The sequence below is a fragment of the Mirounga angustirostris genome, unplaced genomic scaffold (assembly GCF_029215605.1).
Source record: "Mirounga angustirostris isolate CCGP_5_RB_7025 unplaced genomic scaffold, mMirAng1.0.hap1 SCAF_6, whole genome shotgun sequence".
Taxonomy (NCBI): domain Eukaryota; kingdom Metazoa; phylum Chordata; class Mammalia; order Carnivora; family Phocidae; genus Mirounga; species Mirounga angustirostris.
In genome coordinates this window covers 125,424,792-125,450,376 of record NW_026991714.1, presented here as the reverse complement: position 1 = coordinate 125,450,376, position 25,585 = coordinate 125,424,792, and the positions used below count along the sequence as shown (strand labels likewise).

At 53.8% G+C, this 25,585-nt stretch overlaps 1 protein-coding gene across 14 annotated transcripts; it reads left to right on the top strand.

The window, feature by feature from the left end:
- Positions 1-856: 856 nt before the first annotated feature.
- Positions 857-25,551, top strand: HPS1 (HPS1 biogenesis of lysosomal organelles complex 3 subunit 1). 14 transcript variants are annotated; one of them, XR_010412541.1, is made up of 21 exons: positions 885-1,164; positions 2,405-2,518; positions 4,338-4,445; positions 8,964-9,101; positions 9,321-9,463; positions 9,849-9,957; positions 12,126-12,286; positions 12,784-12,886; positions 13,458-13,556; positions 13,645-13,714; positions 15,592-15,647; positions 16,848-17,015; positions 17,111-17,290; positions 18,237-18,298; positions 18,803-18,937; positions 19,020-19,085; positions 20,132-20,276; positions 22,351-22,464; positions 22,587-22,929; positions 24,261-24,343; positions 24,809-24,863. XR_010412541.1 is itself a non-coding variant. In XM_045878585.3 (20 exons), the coding sequence occupies exons 3-20, from the start codon at positions 4,338-4,340 to the stop codon at positions 24,969-24,971; spliced, it is 2,103 nt and encodes a 700-aa protein (XP_045734541.2). In that variant the 5' UTR covers positions 857-932; positions 2,405-2,518; the 3' UTR covers positions 24,972-25,551. The 14 variants fall into 14 exon arrangements, 9 of the variants coding, with proteins under 9 accessions (XP_045734541.2, XP_064451205.1, XP_064451207.1 ...); XM_045878585.3 differs by lacking the exon at positions 22,587-22,929 and having other exon boundaries at positions 857-932; positions 24,809-25,551; XR_006791360.3 differs by lacking the exons at positions 22,587-22,929; positions 24,809-24,863 and adding an exon at positions 23,237-23,356.
- Positions 25,552-25,585: the final 34 nt, after the last annotated feature.

Genomic DNA, 25,585 nt, shown 5'->3' with positions numbered 1-25,585 from the left:
TCTGCAGGTGGTGGGGCCATTAATTCCTGGTCCCTGCCTTTCCCCAGGGGGTGTGCAATCTGCTGGGCCCCACCAGTCCCCACAACTCATCCTCCGCTGAGCTGCTCCCAAAGCCCCCAGGGAGCACCAAGGCACTGAGGGGCGACCTGGGAGGGGATTTACTCCCTTCCATGATCTTCATCAGCAACCCCGCACTTCAGCCACTCCAAATACACAATTTAAGAAAATCTTGAAAACACGGGTTCTAAACAAAGCCCCTCATGTGCACCCCGCCTCCCAAATGGACGGAGAACCTTTATAACGAAATTCCAGCGTTAGCACAGTGGGGCCAAGCGGGCCCTTGTGCGGGCTGTCTTCTCCCCAGGCCACGGAAAACAGTCACGGGGGGCAGCTCTCGTTCGGGAACTGCGGTTCAGCAGGTAAAGCCAGAGGGTGGGAAAGCGCCGCGCGGGGGAAGCCAGGAGACCTGGGCTCTGATCCTAACTCGGGCCCTCTGCAAATTATTTCTTCTTTCGGGGCCTTGCTTTCCCCTGTGTGAAGCGGGGCGGAAAGGGACATGTCCCTAGTGTCTCGGTGGGGAATCACTAGAGCTACAGCCCCGGAGGGGCAAGCCCAGCGGCAGACGCAGCAGGTGCCCCTGACGGCTGCGGGCAGCACCCCCCAACTGCGCAGGCCTCCGCGCGCTCCTCGACGACAGGAGGAATGCGGCCGCGGAACGGGAAGAGCCCGGCTCGCCGGGCCGGGAGGCCGAGCGGAGCGAAGGGCCCCGCGGGCAGAGGCGACGCCGGGCGGGGGACGGGCTCGAACCCTCGGAGGCCGCACCGCCTTCCAGCCCCTCCTCCGGGCGGGGCGGTGACGCGAGAGGTCACGTGGTCGCACCCGGAAGCGCGCCCGCGAGGCCCGGGCTGCTGGGCGGTGTAGGGCGGCGAGCGGTACGTGGGCCTCGCCTTCCGTCCGAGCGCCGTCCCGCGCGGCCCCTCCGTGGGTGGCGGGGCTTCCTGGCTCCCCCACCCCGCGCGGCCCTCCCGGAAGTGGGGGCGGGCCCCACCGCGGCCGCACAGAGCCCGCCCGTCTGGCCCGGGGCCCGCCGCCTCACCTCTCGGAGCCTAAGTTTCTGCAGCCACGGAATGGGGCGGGCGCCCCCAGCCGGGCCTTCTTCCCAGGGTAGCTGTGAGCTTCGCGGGGGCTTGGGGGTGCTGCATAAACTGTGGAGTGCGGGGCACACAGGAAGGCGCCATGGGGCGGGCGCCCCGCGGATTCTCTCTCCCGGGTCGTCCAGCCCAGCAGGGGCAAGGCCGGGGCCCGGACGGAGCCGAGCGCCCCGAAACAGAGCTGCTGGGAGGCCGGCGCGGCGGCCTGAGGGCGTTCGCTGGGGCAGGTGGTGAAAATGGGGCCGGGGGCTTTCCCCAGGTTGGCCCCGCGCCATCTGGAGCTCCAGTGAGGCTTGTGGGACCTCTTGAGAGCAGGATAGAGAGAACAGGGAAATCACAAAATGACACCACCGGCAAGGTTCGCTTCCCAACAACAGTGAACCTAATGTCCACTGCAAAGCATTTCCACTTTTCCGGGAATAGGTCATTAAGGCCGGTCGTGCCGGTCATGTAGCTAGTCTCAGTTACGCTGCAAAAGATGCTGAGCCCCTCACTATCCTTTCTTGCCTCTTATTTGCTTACGACGTTTGGTTTCCGAGTTAGGTTACAGCTTTATGTTATTCCTGCCTTTTATCATCAAAATGTGAATGATTCTGGAGCCAGTATAGTTCACCCTGTTATTTGACAAAGGGAAGCTGGGAAATAACAAGGGAAAGGAAGCCCACTTCTGTGTAAGAAAGCAGAGTTTGCTAAGTGCTTCCCGCCTGGTTATTCTGTTTTTCCCTTTAACCCTGTAGGGAAGTAGAGCAGGGGTTTGAGACAGAGTTGCCTTGGCCAAGTCGAAACTAGAACCAGGTCCCTGGTGCCTTTTTTGGTTTCCTTCATCGTCCCAGGATGTCCCCTCCCTTCTGGGCCTGCTTCCCTGTGGGTCTGGGGTGTGCCGTGCTGTCTCCCCAGTCACTCCTAGCAAGCCCGTTGGGGCTGCTCAGGGCGGGTTTGCTGACCACACCAGGGCTCTGAGTGACCCACGGTAAAATGAGAGTGCCCGGAAGGAAACAGGAGGTGGGAATTAATGTTTGTGGGCCCCTGCTATGTGGAAAGGACTGTGCTGGCGGGTTCGTGTTGCGGGGAGTGCGGGGGTAGGGATACAGGGCACCCGCGCCTCCTGGCTGTGGGGTGTATATTCTGAGCAGACGGCCTAAGGGCCGGAGGGAGACGTGTGACCGCTGAGTCCTTCGTCAGCTGGTACTCCCAGAAACGGACAGCAGTCAGATGAGAGGCTCTGCTTGCCCTCATGACCTCTCTGTGTTAAGCATTTGCAGGACCCGAGATGCCGTGCTGCTCTCCGTGAGCTGGTCATCGAGTGTGCCTCCTGCAGCCTTGTGAACCTCCGGCTGTGTGCGGGCTCCGCGGTGCTCCTTGCCAAGGTGGATGATCCTGCCTGCCCTGGGGGCGGAGCGGAGGCAGACGGCACCCACTCTGGGGCTGCTCTGGGGCAACGGGCGGCACACACCAGGGCAGGCAGCGGACTGAGCCTTCCCTGTCCCCCCCACCCCCTGCCCCAGCTCTGCCTGCTCATGTCACCTTTGCCTGTTTGCTCCTTCCTCCCCTGCCTCCGGGCCGTCATCAAGGCCTACCACCCTAAGCTACACCTCTTGCATCAGCCCCTTCCTCTCCTGGCCTCCGCCCAAGGAGTGGGCCCCCATTACGTCACACCAGGGTCCTTAACCTCACCCACCTGCACCCAGCACGTCACTCCCCACAGCCTTCCCACCCTACAGAGGGCTGTCCGCTGCTGACCACCCTCCATGCTGTAGCCCACCATTGCCCCCCACACACGCTCCCTTCCCATCAGGCCTGCCCCTCGAGCCCCTGTCTTTGTCACACTCACCTGGGAGTCCCAGAGCCGCCTCTTCCACATCACCTGCCCTCAGCCAGCAGCCTTTGCTTCACACTCGTTTGCTCTCCCCATCTCTGCCTGGTGTTGAGCAATTCCATGGGAATAGGCTGCATTCTTTGTTCACTGTCAAGGAACCACCTTGAGGCCAGGTGCTCGGAGTTAAGAGTTGATAAACTCCCCCCCCGCCCCGCCGGAGACTGGGGAGGAATTCAGCAAGTGGGGCCACCAAGCTGGGCGCCTAGGGGATCCCAAAGAATGTCACTGAGTCCGAGGCCTTAAGATGCTGTGATCCTGTTTGAAACTGGACATCTCCACAGGGGACAGTCAGAGTAGAGTTTTCTGGTCATTATCATGTCTCGGCACACGTACAACGCGATCTTGTCCGTGTGGTGCACTGAGGTACAAGAGATGTGAAGCCCCTGCCTGGGGTTTTCTCATCTGCAAGCAGCTGACCTGAGAATTTGGACCTCACCTGGCTTGGTCAGGCTGCCCCTGGGTTGAGAGGATCAATGTCTTGCTGCCCCCCCCACCTCCCGGGGAATGAAAGGCACAGTGTGGGACGCTCTGGGCTAAGACTCTCCCCACTGATGAATAATAAGACACATTTTGTATAATCAGGCATTAAAATATGTGGCACAGAGGGTGCATGTGTGGGTGGTGGGGAAGGCAGTTTGGGAGGGCCAAAGATCCAGGGGGATGTGGCTGAGGAAGCCAAAAAAGTGTGAGCGTGAACTGTGGATAAGGTTAGGCAGCCTCTGTTTCCATCCAGAGCAGAAGGAACTCATGAATGACGTTATGTCATGCTGAACCCACTCCCAGGGGCTTTGAAGCTTGTCTTCTGGAGCTGTTTTTGCCTTGAGGAAAAACACGTTTCTGAACTGCCTGGAGAGAGGTGCATTAGCCTCCCTCCACCTAGACCAGGCACTGAGGGCCATGAGCCACCATCCTGCCTGCCCCTCTTGGGCAGTTGATCCTCTGTCCAGATCAGGAGTGGGGTCCTTCCGTATGCTCGGTGTAGGTGGGCCCATGATGAGTCTGACGATCTGGCAAGAGGCGCTGGAAAACACAGAGGCAAGAGCCCCAGCCTTAGGCCTGGGTTTAGATCCCAGGAGCTCCAAGCTGTGCTAAGTCCTGCTCTAGAAAGTGGGAGTAACTAAAGATCCCTACCTCCTCAGCTGGTTGTGAGGGTGTGACAAAATAACAGCAGGAAGGCCCTTGTCCTGGAGCCCGGGGCCCTGTGAGGGCTCAGTAGGTGTTTGCTGGGGTTATGATCCTCTTCGTTACTCGGGCTGAGCTTCCGGATAAAGAGGCTGGAAGGTGACCTTGACCTTGCTTCTCCCTGGCAGATGAAGTGCGTCTTAGTGGCCACAGAAGGTGCAGAGGTCCTCTTCTACTGGGCAGACGAGGAGTTTGCCGAGAGTCTGCGGCTGAAGTTCGGGTTTGAGGGAGAAGAGGTGAGTACAGGGCAGGAGGGGTTTGGGAGGGAACAACAGCACAGGGAGAACCTGCCCACCCGCTCCTGGCCCAGCCTGAGGAACTAACAGGGTGGTGCGTGCGGTCCAGAGCCCTGCGCACCCAGCTGCTCATCCTCAGAAGTTGGCCTCTTGATGCTCTCGAGTTAGTGAGCTCACCCCTACTCCACCAGGGCTCATCAGGCTAAATGAGAGCAGGAGGAGGAGGTAGAGTTTAAATCCCACAACAGAGAAATTTGGTGTCCTCGTTTTCTCTCCCTAAAAAGTTTAGCATAAGCTTAACACATCAGTTTTTTAAACGGCTACATTAAGGTATAATGGACGTACTGTACACTGAACATTCTCAAAGGGTACGATTTGAGCTATGCGTGTGCACGCGCGCACACACACCTGTGATTCTGTCACAATCAGTAAAATACATTTGTCATCCCGAAAGTTTGTGACCCCTCCCCCACCTTCCCCAACCTGGGCAATCACCAGTCTGCTTTCTGTCACAAGAGAGGACTTTGTATTTTTTAGGCTTTTAGGTAAATGAAGTCATACAGTATATACTCAAAGTGGTTTTGGTCTCGCTTCTATCTCAGCATAATTTTGAGATTTATCCATGTTGCAGCAGGTAGGAGTAGTGTGTTCCTTGTCCCTGCTGGGCGGGAGGTCGTCTGTGGTATCGGCGTGTCATGGTTGGTGTGTCCGTGCGCCTGTTGATGGGAACTGTGGCCCATTTTTCACTCTTCCCAATAAAGCAGATATGAACATTCATGTGTAGGTCTTTGTATGAATGTCGCCTTTCACTTTTCTTGGGTCAATAGCTGGGCTAGAAGGGCTAGATTGTGGAGGTATATGCTAAACTTTGTAAGCAACTGCCAGACTGGGCCAGAGGGGTTGTAGCGTATCCAGCCCACTACGCATGTAGGAGACTTCCCCTTCCATACCCTCGCTAACACTTGCTGTGGTCTTTTTAATTTTAGCCATTCTAATAGGTGTCTGTCGGAATCTCATTGTCTTATAATTTTCATGTCCTATTGGCTGATGATTTTGACATTTCATGTGCTTATTTGCCCTCTGTGTCTTTTTTCATTGAAGTCAGTTCACATTTTGCCCATCTTTTTGTTGGGTAGGTGATTTCTTAGGATTCTTACTGAGTTTTGAAAGAGTTACATAGTTTGGATGCAAGTCCTTTATTCGGTAAGTGTTTTTGCAAATATTTTCTTCCAGTCTGTGTGTTGTCTTCCCCTCCATTAACCGGTATTTTGTAAAGAGCAGAAGTTTTTCATTTTGATAACTCCAGTGTATCCATTTTTTGCTTTTAGGGAATCACGCTTTTGGTGTCATATCTAAGAAATCTTTGTCCAACCCTAGATCACAGAGTTTTCCCTCTATCTTCTTCCGGACGTTTCATAGTTTCTGCTTTTATATTAGGTCTAATGATCCCCTTTGAATTTTTGTATATGATGTAAAGTATGGATGAAGGTTTATCTTTTGCGTATGGACATTCAGAGTGACCCTGAAATATTACAGCTCGGAGATAGTTGTCACTTTCACTCATAATTTCTACTCTGTGTTTGAAAGGAGTGATTTATTTTGAAGATTTTCTCCAGATGAATTTTGGATTCAACATTTCCGCAGGGAAAGCAGTAGAGAGAGTTCTGGCATTTCTGCCACAGCCCTGACGGGTGGCCTGCCAGCCCCTTCTCGCTCTACTGGGCATGATCACCAGCTGAGCCAGTTCTGCATGAGCAGCTTAATCCACCCAACATCACCAATATTCTTGTCACAGTCTTTAGGAATAAAGATATCAGCAGAGATCATGACATTCTAGTGGTTTCTTTAAGCTAAAAAATAAGTCTATCTATGAGGCTTTTTTATTTTTAGCAGTCAATACATATAGTTCTTTTTTTCTTTTTTAAAGATGATTTATTTTAGAGAGAGAGTGCAAGTGGGGAGAGGGGCAGAAGGAGAGCGAGAGGGAGAGAATCTCAGGCAGCCTCCCTGCTGAGCACAGAGCCCAACACGGGACTCAGTCTCGGGACCCCGAGATCATGACCTAAGCTGAAAACGAGTCGAATGCTTAACTGACTGAGCCACCCAGGCACCCCAATACATAAAGTTTTAATATTTTTGTTCTTAAACTTCTAATTCAATCAGGTCAGTTGAAGAAGCCAACAATCAGTAGACCTCTGTATCCCCAGAACCTGCCATAATATTGACAGAAAGGCACTCAGTATATTGGTGAATGAATGAATAAAACAAGCAAAAGAAGCAAGTTATCTGTTGGTGTTTATCTTCTTTATTGAAAGCCTTATAAAGGAACAAAATCCTGATTTTTCAGTTCCTAAGTGACTAAAGAAAAAATGTCTTTAAAGTTTTATTTTTATGTACACAACACTTATTTTTTTCCCCGATTCTATAAACATGAATTAATTGTAGGAAATTGGGAAATATAGAGAAATCATTTTTAAATGACCCATAATTCTAGTACCAGAGCCATTAGCTCTTCTATATATTTCCTTTGGGTCTTTATCTTTTATATGTAGTTGGGATCATACCACATTTACAGTTCTATTTTCTGTTTTTCCACTTGCCATTATATCAAAAGCATTATTCTTTTTTGTTAAATATTCTCAAAAGCATAAATCTTAATGGAAGCATATTCCAGTGTATAAATAAATGTACCACTTATCTGACCATTTTTCCCATACTGGACATGTATATTGTTTCTAGTTTGCTAAAATTATTGCTGTAGGGAACATTTATGCTTGAATTTGATCCCACATCTCATTATTTCCTTAGGATAATTTCCTATAAATAGAAACATTGATTCAAAAGCCATTCAAAGATAATGTACCACTTTATAATTCCAAGTAATAGTAATTCCTTTACACTCTGCCTATGCCAAATATTTTCATCTTCCCAACCTTTAAAAAAAAAAAAACTCGCTACACCTGCAGAAAAAGCCACTACTTAAAAAACGAGTTGCTGTACACAATCTAGATTTTTAAGTGACTTTCTGTTAACATAATCTGTTTGTGACAGTTCAAGAAAATTGTGGCACATGAGCAGTTCAACAAACATTTGCCTCTGTGGAGGGATATTCATTCAATGAATATTAACTGAGAACCTACTATGCATGAAGCAGTGGGTGAAGCAGTGACCATAACAACATGATCTGCTGTCACGGAACTTAGGGCTGCAGAGGGAGGAGGAAAGACAGTGAATGGGGTGGAAATAAACACATGAGTTCAGGGAATGTTGAATGTGCCGAGGAAGTTAAACGGTGTGAGGTAAGGAGTGACGGGGCAGGGTGGCCGAGATGGTCAGGAGAGGGGCCATCTGAGCTGGGCCCAGGGGGTGGGCAGGAACCACTGCTAAAGCTGGACCCACCTCGGCTCCTGAGCGCTGAGGAAGTTGGAAGGAAATCCTCACCACAGCACTGCGTCCCGCTCCTTTTATAAATGCTGCACGTTGCCCCTGGTTGGTTGCCTATTTTTCTTTTCAAGGCAAGGTCTGACTCGTCTCCTTTCAGATTTCACAAGCTCAAAGTCGGGATTTGGCTTTCTCCATATTGCAGTCAAGTCTTCCAAGATCAGCTTAGGGAAGATCAGCTGTTCTCTTTTCCCCTTCCATTGAAGAGGGTTTGAGTGGTGCCAGCAAATTTGTCCAGTTTCTCTTTGGTTCTGTTTGTTTTGTTCCTGATTTTGGAGGGTGGAGAGAATGGTTGGAGGAAGAGCTCCTAAAAATGAAGGTGGGCTTGTTATGGAAACGGGCACTACAGAAGCATAAAAAGTGCGGGAAGTCTCATACTCTCTCAGCCAGAAGGAATAACTTTAGCAGCATTGCATTGACTTTCTTAATATGTTTTCAATACTTGGTTTTTTTCTGTGCGTTTTAAAATACTACTCACAACAATTTTTATTATATCATCAGAAGAATCTTCCATGTCATTGAAACATTCCCCTATTTGAGGTGGCTTTGCCTTCTTCCGTCATTTAACTGAGCTGTTATTAACTGTTTCGCTGGTGCAGAGCATTTCAAGTTTTTACAGTTGCTTGCTGCTGTACGTTATGCTGCAGTGAGCATCTTTGTGCGCATCTCTGCCCTATCCTTGATCATTGTCCTTAGGATACATTCCCTGGAAGTAGACCTAACTGCAACAAAAAGCATGGACTTTAGGACACGTAGAGAACTTCCTTAGAGTCGGTCAGTGCTCCGTTAAATGCCCCACACGTTCCACTGTGGAGATGTGGCCTAAGTCCTTAATGTTTCCTTCTGGATTCGGAGGCAGAATGGCACAGGTAGCTGGCCGACCCCTCCCAGACTTTTCTCACTAGCACCCAGGTGCTGGGGGCAGTCTCCTCTTGCCTCCCTCCTGTCAGGGCGGTGGTACCTTCCAGGCAGGTCTAAAACTACGGACGCCCTTGCTAGCGAGGCCTGGGTTTTGTCCATTCCTTTGTCGCCAGGGTCTGGCACTCCAAGCGCTGTTACTTTCTTCCCCTCTTGCAGCTTCCTCCCGTGGAGGACCAGCTCAGCACCCTCCTGGCCCCAGTCATCATCTCCTCCATGACCATGCTGGAGAAGCTCTCAGATTCATACACGTGCTTCTCAACAGAAAATGGCAACTATCTGTACGTCCTTCACCTGGTGAGTGTGTAACCCGTGAGCCCATGTTCCTCTTCCCTCGGTGCCGTGGGCGGTCTGTCCACATGCCTCGCCTTTACCTTGAACTTCAGACTCCTTTAGAAAGCAGAAACCGCCCTATCAAAATCCCCTGGGACCTAGGCCCCCCCTCGATCTCCTCCGGGATCAGGCCAGGTGAGGGGTCCCCTGGGGCTGGCTCACACCAGCCCCCTCCGCCTACAGTTTGGAGAATGCCTGTTCATTGCCATCAATGGAGACCACATGGAGGGCGAGGGTGACCTGCGGCAGAAGCTGTGCGTGCTCAAGTACCTGTTCGAGGTGCACTTCGGGCTGGTCACCATGGATGGCCAGCTCATCCGAAAGGAGTGAGTCCTCGTCTCGGTCCCCTTTGGGTCCTTTGCCAAGCACCCTGTCGGGCCGTGCAGCAGGTGGCCGGCCTCTGTGAAGCTGCTCATTCGTACTCCACCCCTGGCTCCTTTCTGGAGACTCTCTAGCTGACCTCGTGTCGTATGTCCGTGTATGAAGGAAACTGAGAGGTGAAGTGTTTGCTCAGGCGCCTACCTCCTGGTTCTGTGCCAGTCCCCCTCCGCGGCCAGGGCGCAGCCTGGACCAGCCCTTCCATGCTCAGAGGGCTCTCCTGCTTGTCGCCTCAAGTCACACGAGCTCGCCCAGCCCTGACGGTAACTCTGCTCCTTTGGTTGAAAGTGGGGACAGGCAGCTTTCTCAGGGTCTGTCCTGCTCTGCCCCCAGGCTGCGGCCCCCGGACCTTGAGCGGCGCATCCAGGTGTGGGAGCACTTCCAGAGCCTGCTGTGGACGTACGGCCGCCTGCGGGAGCAGGAGCAGTGCTTTGCTGTGGAGGTGACTACTGGGCACGGGAGGCCTCGGGCCACAGGGGTGTCAGGTCAGAGGGCTGAGGAGCTTTAAGGCCAAGTTTTGACACACACACACCACCCCCCACGTCGTGAGTGAGGTCACAGACCCTCAGACTCTTATCTTTAGAAGGTTGCCCTTTGTGGCCTCATGGTGGGTTCGATACTCTGATGGGGCTCCCTACAATAAAGCAGTGAGATCCTAGATAAAACAGGCTTTTTAATGCAGTTTGGGGCTCACAGTAAATTATGGAAATTCTGAAGATAGCTCCCTCAATTCTGATCGCCACCTCCCCCCCCAAATTATATTGAGCTGAAACTAGCATGGACAGTAGTGAAAAAGAAGCAGCACTAAAGTCAGGAAGGCCTGAGTGCAATCAGAGCCTTAATTAGGCCCTCAGCAGCTGGGGCTGAGCCCGAGATCCCCGCGCCAAGGCCCGGCCGGAGGAGCTCAGGTGGTCGCTGCAGGTACCACTGCTGGTTCCCGGTAGAGACAAACACAGATTTCCTCCCGAGTGGCGGTTCTCACCCTCAGGGTACATCCGAATCATCTGGAGGGCTTGTGAGATAAGGGTTGCCGGGCCTCACTTTTCTCATGGGTGGGGGTGGTCTGGGGATTCTAGAATTTGCATTTCTGACAAGTCCGCTGGTGAAGCTGATTATGTGGGTCCAGGAACTGCACTTTGAAAGCTACTGCTTTAGAGGACAGGTTCGGAGCAAACAAATAGGAGCTCAGAACTGACAGACGCACAAGGACATGAGCCGCCACGAGTGAGAGGAAAACCAGTCACCAATAGATTTAGATCCCAAGGAGCTTGATATACTGGAATTATTAGGTCCAGAACATAAAATAACTTTGAAATATTTAAAGACATAAAAGCTAAATAAGAACCCATATAGGTATTTAAGAAATAAAAACATAATTGTTAAAATAAAAACCTCAAGGATGGTTTAAATAGTAGATGAGACATAAGTAGAAAGAGAGTTAGTGGACTGGAAAATAGATCTAAAGGATTTGTTTTCGCACCCCGCTCCCTCACTCTTCTGATAAATGTGTAGTACCTACTGTATGCTAAGAGATGTGCCAGGCCCCGGGAACAGAGATGAGTAAGGATACCATCGCTGCCCTTGAGAGTACATATATGCCTGAAAACACAGTAAAGCATCCTGGGTGCTGCCTTATTGGGTTTCCCATCTGAATCCATGGTGGCACGAGGGATGGTGTTACCAGCTCTTTCTGAGACATCGGAAAAGGCTTCTTGTAGGAGATGGTCTAATGCAGTTAACTTAAAATCCACACTCCTTCCAGAACCGACCAGGCCCTGTATGACCTGCCGCTGCAGGACTCCGCCCCAGCCTCACCTCATGCCCCTCTGCCCTTACTGCGCCCTGGCCTCCCAGGACTTCTTTGCATTTCAGGAGCACTGGATATTTAATTCTGTGCAGTTCGGTAGTCATTAGCTACATTTGGCTATTGAGCATTTGAAATCTAGTTTGTCCAAATTGAGTTATGCTGTACATGTAGAATATACGCTGGATTTTGGTGACTTAGTACAAAAAAAGAGTGTCAAACATCCCATTAATAATGCTTTTATATTGTATGTTGAAATGATAAGATTTTAGATATATTGGGTAAAATAAATCATTAAAATTAATTTCACCTATTTCTTTTTACTTTTTAAATGTAGTTACTAGCAAATTTTAAATTATGCATAGGGCTTACCTTATAGATCCATCCGACAGCACCGCTGTAAACTGTCTTCCCAGCTCAGGGCCTTTGCATATGCTCTTTTCTCGGCTTGCAGCATTCTCCCCCTCTACTCTAACAGGATTTCTTGTTCTTTAGATATCAATTTAGAGGTGACTTCCTCAAGGACATTTTCTTTGGACACCCTACCCAAGTCGGTACCAGGTGTTTCCTACACAACACTTAGAGTTGGCATTTCTCTTGTCTCTTTCCTTGCATATTGTCTGTCTCACCCACTGGAGTCCAGTGACCAGACCATAAGCCCCAGGAAGGCTGGCCCAAGTCGCCCTGTTCCCAAGTGTCTGGCACGTAGCATGCGTTCAGCATGGACTGAGCGAATATACCCACCAGCCAGGACCTGGAGCAGGGGAGGGTGGTCGGTAACACGGCTTCCTTTCCCTGCCCGCCAGGCTGTGGAGCGGTTGATTCACCCTCAGCTCTGTGAGCTGTGCATAGAGGCCCTGGAGCGGCACGTCATCCAGGCTGTGAACTCCAGCCCCGAGAGGGCCGGCGAGGAGGCCCTGCACGCCTTCCTGCTTGTACACTCCAAGCTGCTGGCCTTCTACTCCAGGTGAGCCCTGGTCCCAGCAGGCAGCGGCCCAGACCCTTGCCTCCCCCCCCACCCCCGGTCCCTATTCCCTCTACCTGAAAAGCACCACCTCCCCAGCCAAGAAGATCTTCAAGACCCGTCTCTTCCCTGAAGCCTCCTTAACTCTTCAGTTCTTGACCCTCTCAGTTCATTCCCTCCTCTGAATTAGGTCTTTCTGGAACACTGTCTCCGAATCTGAATTCTAGAACTTCCCCATAGGCTGTGACTGGTCCCCAGTGGTTTCTCATTGGTGGGTTTTTTTTTCTTTAATACACCAAGTTTTATTTTAAAAATTAATGAACTGATTAATTTTATTTGTACCTTGCCTTTCTCCAAGAAGAATGAAGCCAGCTGACACGTTCATAAATTCCTTGAGAGCAGGGACCCTGCTCCAAACTCCCTTAACCTGCCTGCCCCTCACCTGCTGTTACCTGCAGGGGGCGCCAGCGTGCACTGACAGCCGGCTGCTCTCTCTGCAGCCACAGTGCCAGTTCCCTGCGCCCAGCTGACCTCCTCGCCCTCATCCTCCTGGTCCAGGATCGCTACCCCAGCGAGAGCACAGTGGAGGATGACGACCCTCAGGTCTTGGGCCAGCTCCCCGGGCAGTTCCAAAACCCAGCCTGCAGAGTGCTGGGCAGGCCACCTGGGGAGGCTGTGTTTCTGCATCACAGTTCTGGGCAGGCTTTTGGCTTCCTGCTGTGTTCAGACGTAACAGGAATTCTAGAATGCATGTGGTTTAGTCAGTGAGAAGGGCAGATTTTTGGAGTCCCTGCTGCTCTAGGCCTCGGTTCCCTTATCTGTGCAATGGGACAAGGGTTGTTTGGAGGAGTAGAGGGGACAGTTTACCTAGAGGCCAGCGGTGCCTGGGGTGCTCGGTAGGTGCTAGCCACCATCCTCGCCCACACCGTCCCTGTTTTTGGCAGCGGCTTGGTTGCCAGTGTGTTGGAATTTCGGGAATTTCAGCGGTTCTGGAGAAAGACTAGGCCACCTAGAGTTGAAACCTGGGTGGAAAGTGAGGACACCCCCCCAGGGCTGCGTGGTGGCGGGGAGCGCAGGGGTGGAGGGCTGTGGGCAGAAGTGCTGGGCTCCCTGGGGAGGCGGGGAGGAGTGAGCAGAGGAGGAGTTCTAACTAGGTCTCCCTTGCTGATGGCAGCCTTCCCCGCGGAAGCCATGGAGCAGCCAGAGCATCCCCGTGCAGCAGGCCTGGGGCCCTGCTTCCACAGCTCAGGCCAGGAGGAGTTCTGCAGCAACTGTGTGTGGAGGGGAGCGGGGCCCAGGGTTGAGCCCTTAGGAGATGCTCTCCCAGCCCTTGGCCCAAGATGCCCTCTTCTCCCTCCCAGGAGACGGACAGCTTCTCCCTCCCTGAGGAGTACTTCACACCAGCTCCTTCTCCCGGGGAGCACAGCTCAGGTGAGGCCTGGGGAGGAGCCAGAGGAGGGGGCTGGAGCACAGGATGCTGCCCGCAGGTCCTCCTCTGCCCCCCCACTCTCACCAGCTCCAGCCTGAATGAAAGCTCGGCTACTCAGATGATTCCTAAAGCTGTGTGACAAGCTGATTTCATTTAAAAAGTCATCTCCCATAGGTGTATTCTCTGCCTTTTTTTTTTAAATCAATTAATCCATAACTAAAATTAAGTAATAATCATTTGATTTCAAGTATAATGGTTTAAAAGGTACATATTCTGTTTCTATACCTTACCTGTTTTTCCAGACGATGTGGGTGGGTAAACAATAAAAAGAAACGAAAAATAATCAAAATGTTACTAACAAGACAATAGACAACACTGCTGAAGAAAAAGATAAGCCAAAATCCATACTGTTGTAGTCCCTCTGAATGGGCATCACATTTACCTCTGCAGCTCCTGGGGAGAAGGAAGGATCGTATGGCTCACGTCACCTAATAGAGGAAGGCCAGGGGTTCAGAAGAAGACACTTCTCAGGGACTGAGTTTTGAAAGGAACTTACTGTGTGGTGTCCCTAAGCCGCTGGTTCTCAACCCTGGCTGCACGTGAGAACCAGCCAGGCCGCTTCAGCCAGACCAGTGAAGCTATAGTCTGTGGGCTGGGACCCAGGTGTGAGTACGTCTAGAAACTTGCCCTGTGAGGCCAGTGAGCATCAGCATGGAGCCAGCCCTAGGCGCAGATCTAGGTTAGCGCAGTGGCTCTAAGCCCTGCTGCATGGGGGGCTTACCGAGGGATCTTTAAAAACTCCCGAAGCCGGGCCTGCCTGTGCCAGAGGTTGGGACTTAATGGATCTGAGATGTGACCTGGGCATCAAGATTTTCAAAAGGTCTCACATGCAGCCGCAGTTGAAAACTAGTGGGTTAGATGTTCCTAACTTGAAGTCCGTGGATGGGCTTCGAGGAGCCTGGGGCCCCTGAGATTCCACACCAGCTCCTGTAGACTTACACATTCTTCTGGGCCCCGGGGTCCGTGGCTGTCCTCTGGTCCCTAAGCTCTCCGTGAGCCCAGAACACATCAAGAGACACTGCTTTGGGGTGATCACCAAAGCTCCTTTTTCTTCTTACTGCTCCCTTCCCTCATTCATCACAGTCCTCCTCCTGGCCTCTTTCTCAGTGGTTAGTTTTTATGCCTCAGAGCTGTAAATAATGCCATTTCCTAGTGCCTGGAACTCACCGCTAACGAATGGCTTGAGTTGTACTCATTCATTTGTAAATCAGGTGTTCAGAATGTATCTATCAACGGGCTTCCCTAGAGAGACATGATTACAAGTGATGGCTTTTTGCAATGAAATATAAGGGAGAACAATATTATTACAAACATGTAATATTTCAAATATGTAGTGGGTTCAGTAAGTTTCTGTGAGCTCTGCTGGGAAAGGGAAGCCACTCAATTCCCTGTGCATAGTAGGTGCTCAGCAGAAGTTTGCTGATTGAATAAAGTGTGCTGCCTTCTGGGAGAGAGGCACCGTGGTAGACAGGGAGGGACCTGAAGGAGTGAGAGGGTGGAATCAAGGAGGGGATTCAGGGGGCCAAGGAGGGGCATGCCCCCCCCCCCCGCCACTGCCAGGTACATCCTCAGGAGCCTGCACCCAGCAGCTGGCCTTGCGGGGAGCTTCTCTTGCCCAGGCTGCTCTAGCCTGCGACTGCAGAGCGCACCCTGCACTTCCAGCTTGGGGTCAGATGAGCAGGGCAGTGCTGCTCCAGCCCCTACTAAGTGCCCTCGCCCCTGCCAGGTACTCTGCCCCACCCTCCCCTTCTGACACACTGCTGAGCCATTGTTCACGTTTTCACGTTATTTATATTATCTTATCACCTGTGTCCTGTAGGTAGCACCGTCTGGCTGGATGGGGGCACCCCACCCACGGATGCTGCCCAGGTCCAGGTGAGTTCCTCCTGGGGGAGGGAAGGTCCACCGGGCACCAGCTGATCTGAGATGCTGCGGTGGACACTGGGGACTCTGAGGTGTCTGCTCCCCGTAACTCCGCACAGGGCCGGCCCTCCTGCTGCCACCTCAGGGCTGGTCAGTGCGGGGACAGAGCTCGTCCCAGAGGCCGGGGCCAGGAGGGTGGGTGGTGGGCATAGGGTGACCTCGATTCCTGAGGAATCCCACCCTCCTCACTGTTGTTGGGACTGAAAGTCCAACTTAATTTGTGATGACTTTTTAAATTAGAACGTAAGTATATTCATTGTAGGAAAATTAGGAAATACAAAAGTATGAAAAGGAATAAAAATCGCTCAGTCACTCTTAATCCTTCCCCCAGATGTTAACTACTCTTAAGATTTTGGGGTGTTTCTGTCTTCTCTCTGATTTTACGTTCGTATATGTATGTATACATGTATGTATGTATATTTATACATTACATGTATTTTTTTCTTTTACCAAATTTGAATCCTAATGTCCTTCATTACACTGTTTTCCTTAAGCATTTTTCCATTTACTCCGCACTAGTGTGTAAGGAATAAGAGTCCATCACATGCCTCCATTACTTATTTAGCAGATCCGCACAACAGCTAGTACGTTGTTGCTAGTTTTTTGGCTGTTCTCACAGTGCAGTGCCATCCTGATAGAGAAGGTCTCGTGGCATCTCTGGTGATTTCCTCAATTCTCTACTTTTTCCCACTAAAGCCCTTCTTATTTAGTAAGGCTAGAGTCTTGCTCATTTAGTCCTTCCACGCCTCAGTTTCCCCCATGGGCCCAGCGGTCCGGATGTTCTCAGGGTGGGTAGAATGACAGCGTTATTGACATCCCTTTGTCCGAGTGAAGGCCCGGGACAGAGCTCCCCCCACCCCCGACCTTTCTGCCCTTTAAGTCTCTTTTCTACCACCCACCCCAGTTCCTGTTCCTCATGGCTTGCCATCCAGTCCTGACTCCAGGTAGAATAGCTCCGAGGAGGCAGGGGAGCTGCTGGGGCCGTGGTACAGAGCGCAGGAATTGAAGAACTGGATTTCGTGGAGCTAAAGTGTTTACTCCCATGGTTCACAGGGGAGACAGCGAATGGGCAACCATGGGTGGGTGCGTGAGGCAGAGGCCAGGCGGCTCCCCCACCCCAGCCCTCCCACAGACAGCTCTTCTTCTCCGCAGATAGCTGAAGACACCCTCCAGACACTGGTGCCTCCCTCCCCAGTCGCTTCCGGCCCCAGAAGGGTTTTCCTAGATGCCAACGTGAAGGAGAGCCACTGCCCCATGGTGCCCCACACCGCCTACTGCCTGCCCCTGTGGCCGGGCATCAACATGGTGCTCCTGACCAAGGTAGGAGCGACCCCCACCTCCCTTAGCAGTGCCCCAGCCTGGACGCCTTCCCGCAGGCTGCCCCTGTTCATCCTGCCCTGCGCTTCTTCCCTTAGGTCCCCAGCACCCCCCTGGCCCTCATCCTGTACCAGCTGCTGGACGGGTTTTCCCTACTGGAGAGGAAGCTGAAGGAGGGGCAGGAGGCCGGGAGCACCCTGCGGTCCCACCCCTTCATGGGCGACCTGCGGCAGAGGATGGATAAGTTTGTCAAGAATCGTGGGGGGCAAGAGATTCAGGTGAGGCTCAGTTGCCAGATAGAGCGGCCTCTGGGAGAAGCAGGGCCGGGGTGGCAAGATCTGTTCTGTCCACACTCGGGAGGTGGCCCCACCGCGGGCCCGTGATCCTTGTTTCCCACATCACGAAGTGATAACAGAAACTTAGCAGTATGTTCAGAGCATTTTGATGTGAGTTTGGCAGAACATGAATTCGAATTCCCGTGTTTTATGTGAGGAAACTGGGGCTCAGATTACTGGGCAGGCGAGTGGCAGGAGCAGAGCCTGACTCTACGCCACCGTGAAGGCCAGCAGCCTGCGCCCGGCACCCCTCACAGCCCAGGTCGGAGATGAGGCTGGAGGGGCCTAGATGGTAGAAATGCACAGTCTCCTCCGGGGGCTTCCAAGGAGTTCAGGAGGGGTAGGTCACCCAGGGGAAGCAGCTGGTGGCGCTTGGGTCGTCTGAGGACCCGAGATTCACTGTGGCCGCCACACACGTGTGTCTGAAAATGAGAAGAAGGGTTGGAGGAGGCAGAGCGAGGAGTGCCTCGGGCCATCACGGTGAGCATGGGGGTCGGATGTAAAGTCCCCCTTTAAGGAGCTCGCTAGGGCCGCACCTCAGCACCCCAGTGCCTGCTCCATGTCCTCCTGTTTGGGCCCTCGCCTGTCCCTCCAACAGCATTAGTTTACACGTCTTTGCGGGCTCGGCAGTGAGCCCCGTGCTTGCTGCACAGAAACTGCTCTTTAAAGAACCGCTGACTGAAGAGAACGGTGTGTATGCGGGGTGCAGAGAGCTGGGGGGACCTGCCAGAGAGCCAGCTTGACTGTGTGAGGGCAGCTGCGTGCCGAGCCTAAATACTCAAGCGGGCGAGAGGTGTGGGTCCCTCACTGAGCGCGACATCGCAAGGGTCTCCTCTGGACCTCACTGTGGGGCTGTCAGCGTGAAGCCAACCTGTCCCCCGTCCTACAGAGCGCCTGGCTGGAGTTCAAGAGCAAGGCTTTCTCCAGGAGTGAACCTGGATCGTCCTGGGAGTGAGTGGTGGGCTCTGAGGATGGGGGGAGTCATTTGGACAGAGGGGCAGGTTCCTCCAGGCCAAGAGGGAGAGGGTGCTCAGGAAGGCGCTCAGGAGGGCGAGGGGCTTCCCAGAGAGCGGAGTCCGGCCCGCAGACGCCGGAGGGAGGCTGGGAGGCAGAGGGGCTGCAGGTGGAGGAGAGGGCCTTGACGACTTAGCGTGGGACAGAGGGCTCAGGTTCCCGCCCAGCCTCAGCCCTGCAGGGTGCTCTTCCTCTCATTTCTCCATAAAATAAACCATGGGGGTGGGGCGAGATTCCAGGAGCTTCCACCCAAGTACCGCGCACTACACCGGGGGCAACCTGGGGAGCTGCCTCCGGTGTCTCTGAGGGCAGGGGTGTGCTTCAGCAGCTGTGTCTGTCACCGGTCAGGGGGTGACCCATGGGATGAAGTCCCCGGCTCACATGCGGACAGCCCCCCTCCAGGGCCCTTCCCGCTGTCATGCTCTCCTCCCCTGATGCCAGGCTGCTCCAGGCGTGTGGGAAGGTGAAGCGGCAGCTTTGTGCCATCTACCGTCTCAGCTTCCTGACCACGGCTCCAGGCCGGGGGGGCCCCCATCTGCCCCAGCAGCTGCAGGGCCAGGTGCAGGCCATCATGCAGTAAGTATGGGTGCGGCCCCCGCTAGCCGGAGCGGGAGCTGAGGCACCACACCCCACCCGCTTCCCCCTGTTTCCCCGGCAGAGAGAAGCTGATGGACTGGAAGGACTTCTTGTTGGTGAAGAGTAGGAGGAACGTCACCATGGTGTCATATCCTCATGCCCGAGTCCCTCGTGTCTGTATGTCCCCCACACCTGCCCACTCTGCAGGACTCTGGACTTTTGGGAAGGAGCAGATATATTCCACCACCTCAGCATCTTTTCTCTGAAGAATAGGAGATAGGGTCATGGATGTCTTGTCTGTAGGAATGCTCCAGGACTGAAATTTCACAAATCCCAGCTGTCCCTCAGTGACTTCATAAAAGCTTTGGGGATTATGTTGACAGTGTCCAGCCAGCAAAGTGGTAACAGCTATTCCAGGCAGGGCAGGGGTCCTGGGGTCAGGTAGGTTAGAGAGGCTGTGTCCTCCTTAGATGTCACAGTACACAGTGGGATGTGAAGGCTCTGAGAAGGCCTGTGCCAAAAATGTTTATCCCTCCTTAAAAAACCCTATCCAAGACCTGTTTGACCCTTTTATTATGGAATACTAGTTTTATCGAAGACTGATTTCCTCTGGAACTTTATATAAAGCAGCTTTTCCTGTATTAAGGTCTCAGTATGCAGGTGAAAGGGATGACAGAGGCCCCTTTTAGCCACCAGCCACCAGCCTGCCATGTTGGCTGTTCCCTTCCGGTGGGAACCTTCCAGCTTCAGAAGGTGAAGTGTGGAGAGGGAAACAAAACCACGCCGAGGCGTGTGGGTTGGGCGGTCAGCTAGGCTCATTCGTAGGTAGGTAGCTCTGCTCTCACACCAGCCTCACCATGTGTGTGATTTAAACTCTTCCCTCGTGAAAATGATGAAAAAAGAACATTCGCTATTCCTGTTGGGTCTAGAACTCCCCAGGTTAGATGTGCCAGTGTCCAGGGATCCGTTGTACTTGCATAGGAGAACTTCACCCGGTTGGGGGTTCAGAGGTAAAGAGGCCTGGGAAAACAGGGACCCGGGGAGGTTGGCTGACATGGCAGCTGTGGGGAGAGGTGGGCGTGGCAGGCCTGGCCTCCGGACTCCACTGCTTAGCCTTGCCGGAGCCTGGGTGGAGGACAGAGTAGCACTCTCCCTGGTCCCTGGCTTCGTGAGCACCTTAACTCCGACCTTCACCTACCTAGAAGACTTCCCGGGCTTGGTGCATTTCATCTATGTGGACCGCACGACCGGCCAGATGGTGGCCCCTTCCCTCAGCAGCAGTAAAAGGATTTCGTCGGAGCTGGGCAGGGAGCCACTGGCCACCTTCATCAGAACCAAGGTAACCATTGCTCGGCCCGGGTCCTCTTCACCCCCGTCAGATGAGACGTGCTGGCCTGACCCCTGTCCAGGAAAGACTGATGCCCCCCACCCTTGGGGCTCCCCTGAGGCCTTGAGCACACCCCGCCTTAACCCTACTGTACTCTTCTGTCAGTGTCTGCACGCAGCTGGGCCTCGTCACTCTAGGGTCCTGGCATCCGGGGCCACATGGGCCTCAGTCGATGTCAGGGGCACCTTCCTGGGTGTCTTCTAATGTGCCTGAAGGAGCAAGTCTGGGCAGTGAGGTCAGAGGGGGAAACGGCCAGGGCCTAACATTGTGCTTGGCATAAATAAATCCCAATAAGTATTTGTTGAATGAACTCAAATGGAAAGAAGAAACACAAGGTTATCCAGTTTGGATACAGGATTTAACACTAGGTGGTTTGTACTAAAGAAACATTCACTGGGGGTTCTTATATTCTCTTTAATAGACGGTTTCATGGCAAACTAGTATGTGTATATTTATATACTATACATGTGGTAGGTAGTCTAGTATAAATATCTGTTAGATTCATCTAAAGTACACGCTAATAGTTAAAATCAAGAGGGTGACAAAAGGCGGGGTGGGCTCTGCCTTTCCCTGGCCGTGTGGCCCCAGGGCATTACTTAGTCAGAGTGTCTGTGTGCTCATCTGTGAAAGAAGCTGGTGCTACTGTTGATGTACACGGGGGGCAACAATTACAGACACGTGAGATGCTGCAGGTTAAATACTCAGCACGGTACGTGGCTCAGAAGATCGACAGAATTCATGGAGCAGTTGCTGGTACCAGCCTCTCCAGCCATCTTTCCGGAGATTGTCAGGGGTTCTCTGGCTGCATTTCTTTGCATTGTTTTTCTGTGCAGTTTTTTGCCGTTGGTCATAATCTTGGATCATTCCGTAGATGCAATTGTGTTTACCCACGTTTTCGCTTTCTATCTGATGCATTTCCTCATGTCATTAATTCTTTATGAACATGATTTTTAACAAGTCCACAATAGTCCATCATGTGGATGTAACATAATTTCCTTAGCCATTTCCCCAATGTTGAACAGTTAGATTGTTTCCAGGCTTTCGCGGTCATAAATAATTCTGCGGCACACACCTTTGCGCATCCATCTTTGTCCTCATCTCTGATTATTTTCTCAATATGGATTCCCAGAAATGGAATTACTAAGTCAAATGGGAGGAATGTTTTTAAGGTTATTGATACACGTTGTCAAATTGCTTTCCTGAAAATACAGCAAATCCACGTATTTGCTTGCAGATGTAATTAGACATTACGCTGTAGTCAGGTTTGCCGTGAATCATGTAAGCCTTCCTCTAAGCTCATCAGGCCTTTTCCAGCCCTGGAGAATGGAGGAGTCAGGCTGCCCCTGCTCTCCTCCCTCGGGCAGGTCACCGGCAGCATGGAAGCCCTTGGATTAGGCAAGAGAATGTCCCCGAGGGGATCTAAGGCACATTGTCCCTCGGTCCCTGTGTTTCTGTTGGACCTCTTGGTGAGCCCTGGTTGGGACTTCAGCCCTGGAGAGAGCACATGCCTGGCTCAGGGTCCTCTGTGCTCACACGCCCCACAGCACCTTCCTGGCATAGAGCCTACGCCCCTGGCGGGGACCGGTGGGCGGGTGGCCCTGGACAGCAGGTCAGGTTTCCAGGTGGCCACACCCTTGTCTCCTGTTGTGTTACCTAACAACGTCCTTGTCTGTTTTCTGGGCTGAATGATCAGTTTACTAATTTATGGCCTCTGTGCATAGTCAAGTTACGTGAAGGGTTTTTACATGTATTTTATTGTCACAGTAACTGAGGAGGGGTAGTCCACCCCCCCACCCACCCGATAATGATTTACTTTTGAGCCCCTGCTCTGACCCAGGCCATGCCCGGCACTCAGGAAACAGGTGAGCTGGAGCAGCCGCTGGCCTTCTGGGAGCTCCTCCTCTGAGTGCTTTTCTTCCAGAGCCGGGAGCCTGAGCCTTGGGCCCCCTGTGGGGAGAGGGCCGACGCCGCGGGCCCTGGGGAGGCCGTCGGGGCCGCCACGAGCACGCTCTCCGCCTGTCCCCAGGTCTGGTGTCTGATCCGGCTGGCGCGCAGATACTTGCAGAAGGGCTACAGCACGCTGCTCTTCCGGGAGGGCGACTTCTGCTTCTCCTACTTCCTGTGGTTCGAGAACGAGATGGTGGGTGCGGCCGGGTCCCGGGGCAGGACCGTCCCGAAATGCTTTCCTCTCTGCTCACTCCGGGACCCCTTTCTTCTGCACTGCGTTCAGTCTGTCTGTCTCTCATCTCTTCTCGTCCCTAGTGGAGCTGACAGGGAGGCACAGCTGTGGGCACCCAGACCTCGGGGGTCCCGTGTTCAGGGGCGCTCTGTGACCCCTCCAGCAGCTGTCTGAACGACTCGTGCTGTCACTCAAGGCGGTGTCCAGGTCGCACGCGAACACATGGCCGCATGCCCCTCGAGAACGGCTGCTCGCACTTGCTTCCGCGTCGCCAGCTGCGCTTACAGAGCACGGCACGCTGTCGTTCCCATTGTAGAGGCCGATAAACCGAGGTTCAGAGCCGTGTAGCAACCTGCGCAAGGTGAAGAGGACAGTATGGCCTCCTGGCCCGGTACTTCTCGCTCTAGACCTCACTGTTACTCCAGTGTAAGCACAGGTCATGGGAGCTCACTGCCTGTTTCTCTCTCTCTCTTCTTTCTTTCCTGTTTCTCTTTGTTTTCTCCTCACTTGTCACTTTGAGTCTGTGTTCCAGCTCTCTGTCCATTCTTCTGCCCCTCATGCCCCCTCCACCCCCACCAGGCCCTGCCCTCTCCCTGGCAGCAGCCCTCCTTCGCTCTGCCCCGAGAGTGATGGCCAGCACCTTCCAGAGTACAGGCTGCTTCCTGGGTCTCAACCTCCCGTCCTCCCAGCCTGTGCCATGGTTGGGGCAGGGATAATTGGCCCCATTTTACAGATAGAGACACTGATGCCTGGAGATCAAACTCCGTGCCCAGGGCCACCAAGGTCATAAATGAAGAAGCCAGAACCCAGGCTCAGCTCAAACAGGCTCCCGTCGGCGCTCTGAGCCCAGGATGTGTGTATGACCTTTACCTTAGCTTCTAGGGAGAGGCAGGGCTTTGTGTGTGTGGCTGTCCCGACGGAGTGACAGACTGCAGTAGGGCTGTGGGGGGCAGAGCCAGCTGTGGAGGCTGCCTGCCCTGTGCCGTCTTGGGCAGCTGCCTAGCACGCTGAGTGTACCTCCTCGCCCGCAGGACGGGCCCACGGTGCCCACATGAGCATGGAGACGAGCCCCATGACCGTGCCCGACGCACAGTGGCTGCCCAGAGCATCTTAATTCCCTCTCCTCCTTTTCCTTTTTTTTTTTTTTAAGATTTTATTTGTTTGAGAGAGAGTAGAGCAATCGAGAGAGAGAGAGCATGAATGGGGGGGGGGGGCAGAGGGAGAAGCAGACTCCCCGCTGAGCAGGGAGCCCGATGCGGGACTCGATCCCAGGACCCCGGGATCATGACCTGAGCCGAAGGCAGACGCTTAACCAACTAAGCCACCTGGACGTCTCCCTTCTCCTCCTCACCCTGCCCTGGAGATTGTGGTCGCTTTCACAGCAGAGACTTGGGCCTTTTGATAATGCCTAGCCCTTCAAGACCCTGCATGCCACCTCCCAGGGTCGCCCTCCTGGCAGCCCTCCTGAGCTCGTGCGGGTCCCTGAGCCAGGTCCACGCCCTGATGGGAGTGAGAACTACCACATGTGTACCGGGCAGGACACTCAGAGCTTTTTATACATCACCTCCAGTGTTCACTGGGAGGTTACTGTTAGTCCCACTTCACAGTTGAGAAAACGAGGTAAAAAGAGGTCCAAGCAGCAAGCACCCAGCGCGCGCGGGGCTGAGCCAGGCCTTGAACATGGTGTCTGACTCAGGCTCGTGTTCTCTCCACCACGCCACCACCTCCCCCTGTAAGACCTTCTTCCTCTTCTGCAGGGGTACAAACTCCAGATAATAGAGGTGCCCGTCCTCTCGGATGACTCGGCCTCCGTCGGCGTGCTGGGAGGAGACTACTACAGGTGACCCCGATTCACAAGGCTGCTGGGAACAGTGGGTGCCCAGCAAGTGCCACTTCCCCATGGGGAGCAGCTCCTGCTCCAGGAACGCCCCCCAAGAAGCCCTCGGTGGAAGCTCTTTGCTGCCCAGCCCCGTGTTCAGTGAGGGGGGTGGGTGGGAGCATGCCCAGCTTTCTGCCCGTCTCTGGCGGCCACACCGTTGGCAGCACCTGCCAGCATCCGTGCCGGGCCCTCGGGCTTCCCTGCCGGCTCTGTGGCTTCCCGCGGCCCGGACATGGCCGTCGGCAGGCCCTGCGCAGGGCTGGGAACCCAAAGGGGTGGACCGCACGGCCCAGGGCCGAGCCTCGTGCGGTTGGCCAGGTGCTGGGGCCTCACGAGGTGACAGTGTTCGTGCTGTGGCAGGAGGGGCGCCCGTGTCTGGGAGGGCCGCTGGGGCCCCGCTCCTGAATCCCACCCCCCTTCCTCCAGGAAGCTCCTGCGCTACTACAGCAAGGGCCACCCGGCCGAGGCCGTCAAGTGCCACGAGCTGCTGGCCCTCCACCTGTCGGTCATCCCCACAGACGTGCTGGTGCAGCAGGCCGGCGAGCTGGCCCGGCGCTCTTGGGAGACCTCCCACCTCCCCTTGCTCTAGGCCAGGGCGCTGCAGTCTGGCTGTGCAGCCCGGCCCCCTGCAGAGCAGCCGCTAAGGGTAGGACAGCCCCCCGGCTCTCTTAAAGAAACCACCTAGACTAGGCTCCCCTCCAGGTTCCAAACCCCCAAATCCTTCTCTTTGGGGGAGGAGGGAGGCCAGGGGGTCCCTTGGTCTCCTTAAAAGAACAGTGGCTGTGAGGTTAGAACTGGGGCACCTGCTTTCAGAGCTGCCTCTGCCTTGATCCCCAGGAGACAGGACGTCCCCGGGGTCTGCAGGTGTCTGAAGATACCTCCTTTATGCTTTCCTTGGAGTGGAGAAAGAGCTTCCTCGGGAAGCCGTTTCCCTCCCCAAATGCAAGGTGCTGCCTTGGCTGGGTGGGCCACTTCCTCTCTGCAGCTCTGGGTGGGTTTCCGACACTCTACACCCGTTTACCCCGCGTTCGGAGGGATAGCACCTACCTCTCAGGGTGGTTGTGAGGGCTGCCCGGCACGCGGCAGGTGCTCAATAAATGTTGGTTGTGGTCACTGTTGTTCAAGCCAAACGTACCTGGGCTCCTGGGCTCTTCCTGGTGCATAGAAGTCCTGGTCCATCCGCACCCTGCTCCGTCCCGACTC